This window comes from Dermacentor albipictus, chromosome 9, assembly GCF_038994185.2.
Source record: "Dermacentor albipictus isolate Rhodes 1998 colony chromosome 9, USDA_Dalb.pri_finalv2, whole genome shotgun sequence".
NCBI lineage: Eukaryota > Metazoa > Arthropoda > Arachnida > Ixodida > Ixodidae > Dermacentor > Dermacentor albipictus.
Genome location: NC_091829.1, coordinates 70,539,026 through 70,552,947, shown reverse-complemented (window position 1 = coordinate 70,552,947; position 13,922 = coordinate 70,539,026). Strand labels below are relative to the sequence as shown.

Sequence of the window (13,922 nt, the reverse complement as noted above, 5' to 3'; positions counted from 1 at the left end):
TGTCTCGTGGTGCAGTTGTATATATGCCGTGGTTTCAGGCGTCGCCGAGCAGCGTCTGTGGCCTTTCGCAAAACAAGCAAAACTGTGCTTTAGCTCGACAAACTGCGTTTAATCACGTTGACACAAGACAAATTTTTGAGGCGGATTCCTTAGATCTCTATGTTTCAAGGTAGCGTTGTGAGGTACAGAAAATAGCTCGTGACCTAAGGAAGGCCAGAAGTGAACCAGAACATGTCCAGCCGTGTATGATAGATGATTATTGGTTAGAAAAAGTTAATTGCTGATCGATTAGTGATTGAGTTAAGGTACATTAAGGTGATTACAGTGGATGGCAGGGGAATAAAAGGGATTAGGGTGGATTAAGATCGATTGAGTTGTATTAAGGAGTACTCAGGTGGATTAATGAGAATTAAGGTGGATCAAGGTGAATTGCAGCAGGCTTTACAAGGCTTTCGCCTTCGCGTCTCTTGGGCGATAGCTAAGGACATCTGCGACATTTTTTTTCACAAGCGTGTCCACCAAAACGCCGGCGACGCCCTCTCGGCATGGCTGTAAAACAACCGAGAGATCAAGTACAACACACGGTTTCGCTGCAGAAAGCGCGCAGCGCTCTACGTGCCGCTGCCGCTGCAAGCGTTGGGCCCACGCGCATTAATGCTCTCACTAGCCTTGCGCCGAGTAGGCGCCTGGAAATAGTTAGGACACACCGGTCCGAGTGGAGCTGTACGCGGACGCTCCGCCAAAACTGTCCATTAGGCACAAGTATGCGGAACACTGCTCCAGATAAGAGGGATTATTTCACTGGAATGTAGATACGCGTATTTGTGGTTATTGTAACTCAAAAAAAAAGTTAAAATGTCACAACTATGAAACGCCGCGTGCCTTCTATTTCGTATGGAATGTCGACCGCTCCATTAAAGTGGGGTGAAAAATGCTTTCGAGACAAGGTGCAGCTGAACAGTAGTGCCTGTGACACGCTGCTTCATTTTTAGAGCTTGAAGATTCCAGTGCCTGGCAAATTATGTGTCCGCGTCGTTTCAAGTGCGCGCTAGCTGGTCTAGGTTGAACCCAAGCTACGTTTCAGCAACTGATCACGAATATTTATTGCGGCTACCAAGAGAGCCCTTTGCTACATCGACATCGTCTTTGGGAAGAGCTCCATGTGGTCAAAGTGAACTCCGTGGTCAAAGAACTCCATGTGGTCGAGATGAACCCGGAGTTTACCACTTACGGCCTGCCTCGCAGTCACCTCGTCGTTTTAACACGTAAAACGCCCAGAATTTAAATGTTTCGTTGAACTTCGTGACACACCATGAACAGTGATCGGGGTCGACGTAGTCGGACCACTTTGAGCACGCACGAACGCAGCAACAGCTGGTAAACGCGCGTGTTAACGTGGTTCGGTTCGATTGCAACAGCAGTTGGTGCCGCGTTCGATCCAAAGGCTCTTTCCGAAGTGTGTGGGAACTCGCATAACCTTCGCTTCTTGTAGTATGTAGAGGATATTAACACCGCACTGTTCTTCGCAGGTATTGGGCTGCATCTCTGAACGCAACGCCTCGTTCTGCGTGCGGTCTAAGCATAGAATCACTCCGGCACTGCCCTCGAGCCCAGACAAGGGTCCCGACATTCAGGTTTGTCGTGGTTGCCTTCTCAAGAAACGCGCCCGTAACGGAGTAAATTGAGCAAGCGATACAGGAACGCGTTTCTTCGCACACACTGTGCAAATGAAAACGATTTTTATGCCACTACGTTGGAGTTTAATTCTCCGCGTTTCTTATTCGCGACTTCCAGGAGTAAGAAAAGGGAAAGGCGCTTAATTTCATACATACTCAAACGCAGCATTTTCTTTTAGTATGCGTACTCGCTTGTATTCGACCATTTCGCTTTTCGAACATTCCCGATCCGTTAAGCCTCAGCGAGAGAGTGAGAAATTTGACACTCACTTAAGTATCCTTACGCGATTTGAATGGGAAAGCACAACTTCTCTAAGTTATCAGCTTACACAAAAGCCCTGCATTGATCCACCTTGATCTAAATTCTACCAACCTTATAATGAATGGTAATCCACCCTAATGTGCCCTAATCCACCTTAAACTACCTTAATTTGTGTCAATTCCCCTTGATCTACTTTATTTCACCCTAATCCACGTTAATAAACATCTATAGTGTCATAACAAGCATGAAAAACATTACATTAGAGAGCTATGTTCTAGAGAACGTATGTCCTATGCATTGTGACACGGCCGTGTTACTCTTTGATGTCAATTGGAAGGCTTTTCTATATTTTAGCACCAACAAATGCTACCAAATGGAGCTCAGGCACATTGTTAGGCCTTGTTAATTTGAACTTGCTATGAAGCGTTTGTCTAGCGAGACTGCTCATTTGCTGGTGCCATAACTTTTGTTTCACTGTTTTGCTTATACAAGGAGATGATGTAGCATTCAGTGGAGTGCGGCTGCGTTCACACATCATTCAGGATTGACGCGATAGCATTAAGTAGCCCGTCCCGGGTCGGAGGTCTCTATGGCAAAAGTACTTCCAAATCCAAATCCCAAATCACGCATACCCAACTACTTCACTACCACCAAAGTTGCCCATATCTTGTCTTTCATTATATACAAGGTTGTTCCTCGGAATTTTGAGAACGACAGCATGAAAACAAATGTATTGGGAAAAAAAAACATAGACAGCGGATGTCCTTCACGTTAGCTCTTCTCGGACTGAAATATGAATAGTGCGAAACAATGAAAGGAGATCGATCCACGCAAGAGGCCGCGTTTCTACCAGAAAGCTTGCCTTCGTGCATAGCGTTCGCAGCCAGCGTTTCCCTGTGAACGTTACGGTTACATAAGCTGCAGTTGCCTGGAAGCATCAAAAGCAGTACGGGGTCTTTGAACGCTTTCGCGTTCCCCTCTTCAAGGCGGAGCTGAAGCGCCCTGCAATTTTTTTTTTGTCATGTCATCTCGCGGTACTCGAAACGTATCTCGCTGGTGTGTTTCGTCGTGCGTGACGATACAGCGGTGTATACCAGGTTAGTGACAATGTATTTCGCAAGTTGAAGACCGCTTCCGAGGTCGATCCAAATAGGTCGCGAGGCTTCGGGGCCAAAAGGGGTGTTCAGAACGAACTGCCACCGAGATCTGCAAGGGTGGTGATGGGAGTAGCGATTGAAGCCCGACTATGTGAGGAGGGAACAAACATTGGGAAAGAAAAAGAAAAGCGTTTTTGAGTTAAAATGAGACAGCTTGAATAATTCAAAGAGCATGTCTGAACATCTATCTATCCGCCTGGCGAGAGAAGAAAAGATAGCTCCATTCTTCTTGCTCCTTATTATTATATATTATTTCTTTTTCAGCGCCCAACATAAGATGGGGTGATGACGCCGCTATCACTTGCAATCCAATGCAATGCAGCTCTTGAAGTGTGCAGAAAGGCATCTCGTAAAAGTTACCTGTTACAATACCCCCCTCCCCCTCAGACGTCGTGCTTTTTTTGGCTTGTCGACGGTTGTCTGAATTTGGTGGCCCAGGTAATTTCATCGCTCGTATCCTCTGCAGTCAAAAGTAGTAAGTTACCACCGCCGGCGAAATGCTTACTCTCGCAGTTCCCCCTAGGCTGCGCTGGCCGAAGCCGCCTTGGCTTCCAACGGGCTTGGCATCCGCCGATGGCACCAGTGCTATACACCCAAAGTTTTCGTCGCCCTCCAAAGAAAGTATGCGCTGTGCAGGGGTGCGATTTTGACACCATCGTACGGCTGAATCCCTGCTACATCGCTTCCCGTGTTTAAAGCGCCAAACGTCTATCAAGTCGAATGGAGGGGCATTTTAATATGCAGCTCCAATAGCAGGCCACTGAAGCAAATTTCGTTCAACTTAAACAAAATGGCGTCACGTCTGTTTTCTAGCGGACAGAGTTTCACTTACGTTCGCTTACGCCGGAAGTGCTCTCTAGCGCCATCATCACACAGATGGCGCTGAGCTCCAGGAACCACCGCGGAACCGCCATGTTTTAAACCTATGCGCTTCTATGGAAGCATCGCGACGAGGTATGTCTACCTTGTCGCTTCCACGCAGCTATGCATTCCGCCGACGTCATATCCAGGATCGGTATGTCGCGTCAAAGTGCCAATTGCTTCTGTGCGTCCAAAATCTAATTTCAGCACACTTCTTGTGCGTTGAATAACTTGTGTGCTGAATTTAATTACTAGCCTAGCTTTGCTAGATATCCCCTCATGTGTGCTCAACGTGATAACTCTCTTCACAGAAGCTTCCGAAACTGTGTTCCGCGAACGTCAACTGAGCCTTTCGTGAGCGGCCCGAAACGAATGCAACCGCCAGCCCCTTTTGGTGGAGTTATGCATTAGACTTTGAAGTTAACAATTAAAATCACCACATCCTCATCAGTGATGGGGGGGTGGGGTGGTTCCGCCACCCTTTGAGAAAGCACGTAGGGCTACTTAGGCAGAAGGGAATACCTGGTAAGCACCTATCTATTCACTCGAAAAACCTGCTGGATGAAAAAATTCGCAGCTCCACCTGAAGGGCGAAGCAACTATTGCGATTACAAATTAGTAGATAGGTGTGCGAAGTAAGGATAGTAGATTTATCGACCATATAAACTTGTGAACATTCGCTTACTAACTAAATTAACAATGATAGAATGTGTAAGGGTTACTCAACGTGGACGCTTAAAGAAACACACTGAGACAGCGCTGTCTTTGTGTGTCCTTGTTCAGTCGCCCTTACACATTCTGTGATGGATACAAACCAACTAACCCGTCAACATGTTTTAACTAATTTAACCAGCAAGGTGTCACGCTCGCACAGGTAAACATGAACACACATCGCTTGATGACAGCGCAAACTGTCTGTGAAAATGCTAGATTCGGAATTGCGGCAGTAGCGGTGAGCGGATAGACTCCGTGCCTCTGTCGCTTCAGCGCGTACAAAGCGTCGAAAGCACAGCGCATACAATGCTACCAGCACTACGCGCACTCTGCAAACATTGCATATTGCTTTGAAGATGAGGCCCCCGCGGGCGCGTACTTTAGCCACGTTGTAGACCGCTTCCAAGGCACACGAGCACCGGCAACGCATTCCTAAGGCGTCCGCCAAAGGCGTCTGCTACGGCATCCATGATTAGTATGATTGAAGGAATCTGCCTGAGAAATTGCACTTCAATCCGAGCATTTCTTGACGTGTTTCTCACTCTCTGCGCCGTCTGAAATTTTTTGGTTCCAACTTTCGGTAATGCCGACTACGACCGATTTTCACGTAATTGGGAAAGTAATGCTGTCGCATTAAAAAAAAACAATGTGCAAAAAACAGTCGATAATATTTGTCAATATAGGCGATCAACCGAACACTTCAAGAAAGGTATTCGCTGTAATTACGGAATGATGCAACATGGAGGTGTTTATTTGTTCCATCGAGCATAGTTTGGCAGCGCTGCATTGCATTGCACTGCATTGCTGCATTGCATTCTTGCATTGCGCAAGTTTGTAGACAACAGAAACGGCTAACCAGAAAGTCTATAGGCGGTGCGGGAACGCTCTCCCGGAGGGTGCCACGGGGGGGTGAGGGGAGAGTGCGGCGGTAGATAATGAATGGGCGAACCTTTTCTTCGAGCGTTCCACCTGAGCATCTGTACCACCAGCTGCCCCACAGCTTTCCCGCCACAGCGGCTGCGCAGACGCCCGCCTACTCGCATATATACGCACGACTACGTCTTCAACGGAGCTAATTTCTACCTCCGCATTGTCGCCCATTGGCTATCTTCACAGTATAGCTCCGCACTGTCTTGCTCACTCAATATTAACAAAAAACCTAATTTTACGGTTGAAAATGCCATATATAGTACTTACAAGTGTGCGAGAATTGCGCTTCGTATCGACTGTTTTCTAAATGCTATGTGTTTAATGTTGGTGATTAACGCCAGACAGCCTGCGAGGGGACATGGGCCCTTTTGTATTGGCGGTGAAAATTCAACCGCCAACCACCGATTGCGAAACCGGGTGAAAGAACACGGTAAAAAATAAGATATTGTTCCTAAAAACGTGGTGAAAGAAGTGGTGGCCTCTCTGTCACTGATGCGTTCTGACAGTACACTTCCTTCGGTAACGACGAGACGATATACGCTCTGACCATAGGAGGCCACGGGTAAACACACGTCGCGCGGCACCCTTTTCGAAGTCTGAAGGCAACAAAAAAGGACCACTGCGCACAGTTGAATAGCGTGACGTCGAATTCGAAGTACACTGGTGCCACCCGAGATAACTATCAGCCACCGTACGTGTTCGCGCGGGAATTTCGTGGAGCGAAATACCAGCCACTTTTTGAGTCTGCTCGCACACGCGTTTCATATCGACTGTTTTCTAAATGCTATCTATTTAATGTTGGTGACTAACGCTCGACAGCCTGCGAGGGTATATGTGCCCTTTTGTATTGGCGGTGAAAATTCAACCGCCAACCACCGATTGCGAAACCGGGTGAAAGAACACGGTAAAAAATAAGATATTGTTCTTAAAAACGTGGTGAAAAAAATGGTGGCCTCTCTGTCACTGATGCCTTCTGACAGTACACTTCCTTCGGTAACGACGAGACGATATACGCTCTGACCATAGGAGGTTTCGAAGTCTGAAGGCAACAAAAAAAGGACCACTGCACACAGTTGAATAGCGTGACGTCGAATTCGAAGTACACTGTTACCACCCGAGATAACTATCAGCCACCGTACGTGTTCGAGCGGGAATTTCGTGGAGCGAAATACCAGCCACTTTTTGAGTCTGCTCGCACACGTGCAAGTCGCGCAAGCAGGAGTGCGAGCCATGCCGTTTCAAGGGTCATCTAGACGCCCGAAACGTCCATTACTCTACAACACCAACAGTACAGTAACCGAACACCCGGTGCTCGCCAAAGTTCACTGGGTTCCCTCCTGACGGGAATCGCACCACAGCGAGGGCAGCCCAAAAAACACCCAACGTCCGCAAGGCTGCGAATCTGTTCACTTGCCCCTTTTCTCCACGCGAATCACGTTAAAAGAAAGCAGCAGTAAAAAAGAAAAAGACACATTCGATGCACGGAAGCCCCCGACGAACGTACCACGCCGGGCAAGTCTACGCGAGTCTTAAACGCCAGTCTGGGTTAAGCGCGCCCCTGCCGGTGAAACGAGGCAGAGAGAGAGGAGGACGACGGAGGAGGTTCGACGTAAGCGTCGCTGCGGGTATTTAGCCTCGTTTATTATAGGCCTGAATGGACTGAACTTAGCAAGTTAAGAAGAAAGCCTTTACTCAGCTTCACAAAAGCCCAAGTGAAAAAAATATCAATTCGAACTCTCTAAAGGCACAGTGACGCAACATCGCTCTGGTCACAGAAACTGTGACCTTCACGTTCTTTCCCCCTTTCTTTTTAAATGAACCGCTATATCGTCAAACTAACCAAAAATATAGTTATTATACGCTCCGCATTTTGTCTGAACTTGTTCCGGGCTTACATTACTGTCCCGTTGTGTGTTCAGTATCCTGAAGTGTAAGCACTCAGGGCGGGCGGCAGGACGACAAGCGTGATTATACACAACTTTCAAAACGCAAGTAACAAACCCACTTGCCGCTGGGTACATTTGCCTATCACTGTGTGTAGGCATCACATAGTTGTGTGGTTAAGGCCAGTTGAATCAATCAATCAATCAATCAATCAATCAATCAATCAATCAATCAATCGGTCGGTCGGTCGGTCGGTCGGTCGGTCGGTCGGTCGGTCGGTCGGTCGGTCGGTCGGTCGGTCGGTCGGTCGGTCGGTCGGTCGGTCGGTCGGTCGGTCGGTCGGTCCGCAACTATACCCCTTTTTCGGATTGCAGCCAACGGCCAGTGGAATATTCACCAAGGGGCCCCTGGTGTCCTGGCTCGCCCCAAATGACGACGTGCACTGCGACGGCGCCAGCGATGGTGAGAGAACGACACGGGACAAGAAGTGGGAAGCCCTCGATTCGAAGGACCACTGCAAGAGGACAAAAGCTTGCAATGGCAAGCTGGACTTATTTGCCAAGGAACCAGAAGAGTGGATACATATCTAAGGATTTTCGCTAATAAAGACAACAGGAACATAGGTGGATAGCGCTAGCTGGGTCTTTCTTCATACTACACCGTTCGTTTTATGGCAGATCCGTCAGTGTATACCTAAAGCGCTCGAAAAAATGGATGCACGCGTTTTTGGTGGTTTTTCTCAAATAAAGGGATCGACTACGCTTGCGTATTGAGCAATAAAGGGGCTAGGGGGTGCAAGCAATGGTTGGCAGGGCAAGCTTCTAACTGTGCTGGTTATTAGCAAATAATTGGAGGCTGCGAAACGCTCATTCCCGGCCTGTTTCGAGACGGCCATTGCAATGTTGGCGTTCTACCTTGTACCTTTAAATTCTGGCAAAGGTTGCACCGCTCATGCATAAATGATGGATGGACAGACAGATGGACAGACGGACGGACTGACGGACGGATCTACCACAGCCTCACCAAGGGCTTGAGTGGCAGTGCCCGACGGAGAGCGAGCATTAGCAAAACAAAGGAAAACAGAGATGTTGCACCGAACTCGACAAAAAAAATAAAAAAAAATTACCAAGACATAGCTATCACAACATCAAAAGGGATCACAGTAATGCGAAATTAAGAGAGTAACACTAGATGAAAGAAATATGGGGCAGGAAGAAACGCGGAGACATACCGCAATATTTTTTTCAGAGTGTATTTTGTATTTATGCGGAATACACTGGGTGGCATACTATTGAAGCGGGCAGGTACATAGTATTTACGCGTGCGCTTTCCATACCGGGTTGAGGAGCGAGGAATGCAGTAACGCTATTTTGGTCTTAAATCAGGTGCAGGAACATACGGAATGGTGAACCGACTGTACCAGAAATGGTTAAACACAATAGTTTCCGTTAACAAAGCGCTAAAACTTGGAAGCCTTAATCTTCTAAAAATGTCAAATTCACCCTGCGCTGCCATCGAACCGTGCCATGACCATAAACAGTGATTCCGTATCTAAGCACACTTTAGGCTAGAGCGTGTGTGACACATTTGCGGACAGAAAAGGGCATAAAATATCTAATGTTATACAGGACACAAGGTACAGCACGAAGTCTTTGGCAAACAAAAGGAAGGTGTGAGTTCCAACAGAGATCACGGTCGAAGATCACGCCATGATATTGGACCGAATGCGCATATCTCACTGTTACATAGTTACTATGAAAACAGGAGGAAGTATGCAAATACGCATCCTGCCGCAGAACCATTACGTCTAACTCTTGCCCTTGCTACGAGTTGTCAATAAATTCGACTTCGCCCTGCCATCTGCTAGCCGCCTCGTTAGCTCATATGGTAGAGCGGTTGCTCCGGAAAGGTTATGGTCTGGGGTTTGAGTATCGGACTAGGACGAATTTTTTTTACATGCGAGGCTTTTCATTCGAGAAACCCTTATTGGTTTCCTCTGTAGCAATCGCTACGATTGGGTGGATGTCTCATTTCCCCTTAATTGCTTCTCTCCATCTTGCAGAATTCCGCAGAACAATTATGTCAAGCTCTTGCCCTTGCTTCAAGTTGTCGATAAATTAGACTTCGCCCTGCCATCGGGCTAGTCGCCTTGTTAGCTGAGATGGTGAAGCGGTTGCCCCGGAAAGGCGGTGGTCCCGGGCTCGAGCCCCGGACGAGGACAAATTTCTCTTTAACCGCGAGGCTTTTCTTTCAAGGAACCAGTATTGGCTTCCACTGTAGCCATTGCTACGATTGGGCGGACGTCTCATTTTCCCATAGTTACTTCTCTCCACCTTGCAGATTTACCCAGAACCATTATGTCAAACTCTTGCCCTTGCTTCGAGTTGTCGATAAATTCGACTTCGCCCAGCCATCTCCTAGCCGCCTGGTTAGCTGAGATGGTAGAGTGGCTGCCCCAGAAGGGCGTTGCTCCCTGGTTCGAGTTCCGGAAGAGAAGAAATTGTTCTTCATCTGCGAGGCTTCTTTTTTTTTCGAGAAACCCGTATTGCTTTCCTTTGCAGCAATTACTACGATTGGGTGTATGTCTCATTTTCCCCCAACTAATTACGCTAAAATAACATGTAATCCCTACGCCCATGTAACTGTTTAGGAGTTGATGGAGTCTAGCGCCTGACTTTAGATGTTCAAATTTAATAAATACCGCCGTTTTCAGTCTCCGATCGAATTATATAAACTTGCAGAGCTGGCACCTCTACAAATGCGTACCGAGTTAGAAAGGCTTAAGTTCCTGTTATTAGTAACTCATTATCGTGAAAAAATAACATACAGGTATTTCCAAATCAAGACACAGGAGGAGGAGGAGGAACTTTATTATTGGAGAAACCGTTCCGCGGTTTATTCCAAGACACAGGAAACATCAGGGCGCAAACAAAGTAAGTATATCCCCCTTCAACAGAGCACAATGAGTGCTTGAGGTACAGTTTTCTTTCCCAGGGCGATTCATTAGTGGAATTCTTAACCTGATTCAGTTGTCAAAACAAAATTGGGCAATGCTATCTTTGAACCAATTCAGTGCCTTGTTTAGCCTGATGTACCCCGTTGTTATTTACCTTGTAGTTCTGTATTTATATTGGGATATAATAAGTGAGTAATGTTCTGCGTAAATGTATTCTTATGTGTTTTATATCATCAGTGCAGGCTCATTTGCATGTGGGCTTTCTTTCTTTTTTATTGCCTAGTCTAAGAGCACTAATGCACTTCTCCGATTATGTATATGTATATTAGCGCGTCAAGGACTGACAGTAGTGACAGTATCAATAAACAAATGAAATCAATTTATATATATATATATATATATATATATATATATATATATATATATATATATATATATATATATATATATATATATATATGTATATATATATATATATATATATATATATATATATATACGTAGTCGTTTCTTTTGTGTGTACACTCTGTCTCATGGTCTCTGCCCACTGTGTTTGTCAAATGCATCCCTACTAACTAGCTCAGTCGCACTTCAGTGCTGGGATTTGATATTAACTTTTCACTTTCCCTTTTCCATCAAGCAATTGTGTGTCGCGCATTGCTGTATGATAGGCCCCCGCAAAGGAAGCAAATCTGTAGGGTGACTTGGAAGTAGATAATAATGTTACGGTGTACAGGTGTGTCTATTGTTAGCGGGAACACGAGAGTGCGTGGCACATTAGGGAGCCTTCGTGTACCGCGTTTTTGGGGCGGTGACATTTCTGACGAAATTGCCGCAGGCCGCAGCCAAATCGGGCGGAAGAACCGCCGTGAGGTAAAAAGCGGCCGCTAAATTTCGCGGGCAGCTATTTTCATTCTCTGCGAAGGTTCAGGGGCGCCTAAACCGCTTCTGTATTCGTTTTCCACGCTGAACTCCCGCCAATTTACCCATTTGGAAACGTTCTGAGCTGGTACTGCTCTTACCGGAGTTCGATTTCCAGCGCATGGTTCCAATTTAACTTCAAACCGGCGACGATGGAAGGTAGGAAGGCTGCGTTCTCGGGCGAAATCTGGCCGCAGCTCATTCGTTCGCTGCAGTGAGTCTGTTCGGCAGCCACATGGGTATTCAATGGGATCGTCGGAGTCCGTAGTTGTCATGTTGTCGCTACTGTGGACAGTGACAGTCCCACATACACACTGTAAACTAATGCGCAGCCTCAGCGATTGTGTCCCGTGATCTAACCCCTTCAGCACTTTTTGCATGCGCTTAGCACCTTATTGGCCGCAGCAGACCGTCCTGCGGTGAGCAGATCCCGCACTCTAGCCTTCACTCTAAGACGTGTATGGCACATCCGTCGCCTTTGCTTTCACCTAGTGCGATAAGCAAGCAAAACCGACCTTTAAAGAAAACTTTCACCGCTATCTCGACCCGATTGCTCGGTTTCACGATAGCTAGCTCATGCTGTCCATTTAAGCGAACATGACGATATGCAGTTTTCGAAGCCTATGTTTTGCTTCTGCTCCACAGTTGTATGAAACTGAGTACAGGAATGAAGAAAATACATTCGTGCTATACGGTGTGTTAAATCTTAAAAGTATATGTTACTGGGCTAATGCATACTTAACATTGAAAAAGGGCACAATAAAAACGGTAGGCGACCTTAATCTTTGACTTTGGTGTCTCTTAGTAGCACTCGCACCTCGGCGTTGGTGTTATGTGCATTTGTGTGCGGTAATCCGTAATTTCTAATTATTCCAGGTATTTAAATAACTCAACTTGTAACTAAACTTATGCTCTGATATAATATCTATAGTGAAACCCATGAATTTCGTACTGTACTATTTATTTTCTTTTTTTTCTGATTTATTTAGAATTTTGTCTCAGCTAAATTCTGAATATTCCAGACACTTCAGTGACTCAACTTGTAACTACATAAACTTATGCACTGATATATCTATAAAGAAACCCACGAATTTTGCACTGTACTATTTCTTTTATATTTTTTATTATTGATTTAAAATTTTGTCTCAGCCAATTAATTCTAGTTATTCCAGACACTTCAGTTTGTAACTACATAAAGTTATGCTCTGACATCATATCTCCAATGGAACTGATGAATTTTGTACTCTACTATTTTTTTTCTGTATTTCGTCCCCGGTCATCTTAGGAGGTGTACCGGAAGTGCTGCTCAAGAAACAAGAGTGTCAGTCGATACTCGTGCCCCTAATAAAAAGGACACGTATAGGACACAGTACGTGTGTTAGGTCCTGTGCACGTGCGACAACCCCATTTGTTTGAACATTGCCAACGCTCGTGCTTAACTGTAATTACGCAATAACTGAAGCAAGTGCCGATGTGACCCCGCAGGGGCGTCTGCGTCAGCAGGCGTTTGGTGTGTTGCGACACCACGTACCCGAGCACACGAAGGTTGGACCCTCCCGCGTGTAGCCGTGCGCGGCTTAGCCGTGTCTGGGGAAAGGGGATCCTGGGGGTTGAGCTGATGCTGGGTGTTTTGACCTTTGAGGCCCCCCGGCGGAGGCAACACACTCCTTTGGCCTCTGCTTCCCATAGACGGCATCTCCGGACTGACCCACCCGGGGGAAATCGGTAGTTGTCTTTTCCTGTCCCCCTCTCCATTCTGCGTCTCTCTCTCTTCCTTTCAATCTTTCCTGTCTTCTCCTCTCTTCTATTTACTTCCGACTTTCCTGGCAGCGAGGGATAACCTTGTGTGGGTGGCCAGCCTTGGGTTCTCCAGATTGGGTTATAGTAGCACCGTACAACTGGCGAGGGCTTGTCTTACTCGTAAGACTTGCTCCGTCTCCATGTTGGGCTCGGTGGTGGGCGGTTGACGCTGCTGCCGAACTCAAGACCCCTATATGGCTTGTAGTAAACCACTTTCCCTTCATCGCCCTCTAAAAAAAGGGCGCGCCGATGCAACGTTTCAATTCTTCTTGAAGAACAATCAAGAACACTTCCCTAAATACCAGGTAATCCACAATGAAGCCAACAAGAGCGTGCGTAAACTCTCCCCCTTCTTGGTGGCGAAATGCCTCGCAAACACCATAGGACCTGGCTACAAAGCTACAAAGATGTCGAATGGAGACCTGCTCCTTGAATTGAAGGATAAAACACAACACGATAAAATTAATGACTTGAAATGCATTGGCGATGTAGCAGTCACTGTGTCGGCACATCGAACCATGAACACGAGCCGTGGAGTAATCTCTGAAGACGACTTCTTAGACCTTAGTAACGAAGAGCTGCTTGAAGATTTTCAGGACGAAAATGTGATCAAAGTAGAAAGAATCCTAATCCGCAGGAACAATGAACAACTTCCAACAAAGCACATCGTATTAACCTTTGGTACCAGTCTACTGCCTAGTACATTGGATGCAGGCTATATCAATGTACGTGTTAGGCCGTACCTCCCAAATCCTCGATGG

The 13,922-nt window shown here is 46.4% G+C and overlaps 1 protein-coding gene across 2 annotated transcripts in view; it reads left to right on the top strand.

Moving 5' to 3' along the window:
• LOC135908567 (glutathione hydrolase 1 proenzyme-like) overlaps positions 1-8,143 on the top strand; it is a 102,437-nt gene extending 94,294 nt beyond the window's left edge. Inside the window, exons 13-14 of one of the 2 annotated variants that reach the window (XM_065440369.2) lie at positions 1,530-1,634; positions 7,859-8,143. In XM_065440369.2, the coding sequence (XP_065296441.1) occupies positions 1,530-1,634; positions 7,859-8,074 (321 nt within the window). In that variant the 3' untranslated portion in view covers positions 8,075-8,143. The remainder of the gene's footprint in view (positions 1-1,529; positions 1,635-7,858) is intronic. The other variant, XM_065440370.2, reaches the window with a different exon arrangement.
• Positions 8,144-13,922: the final 5,779 nt, after the last annotated feature.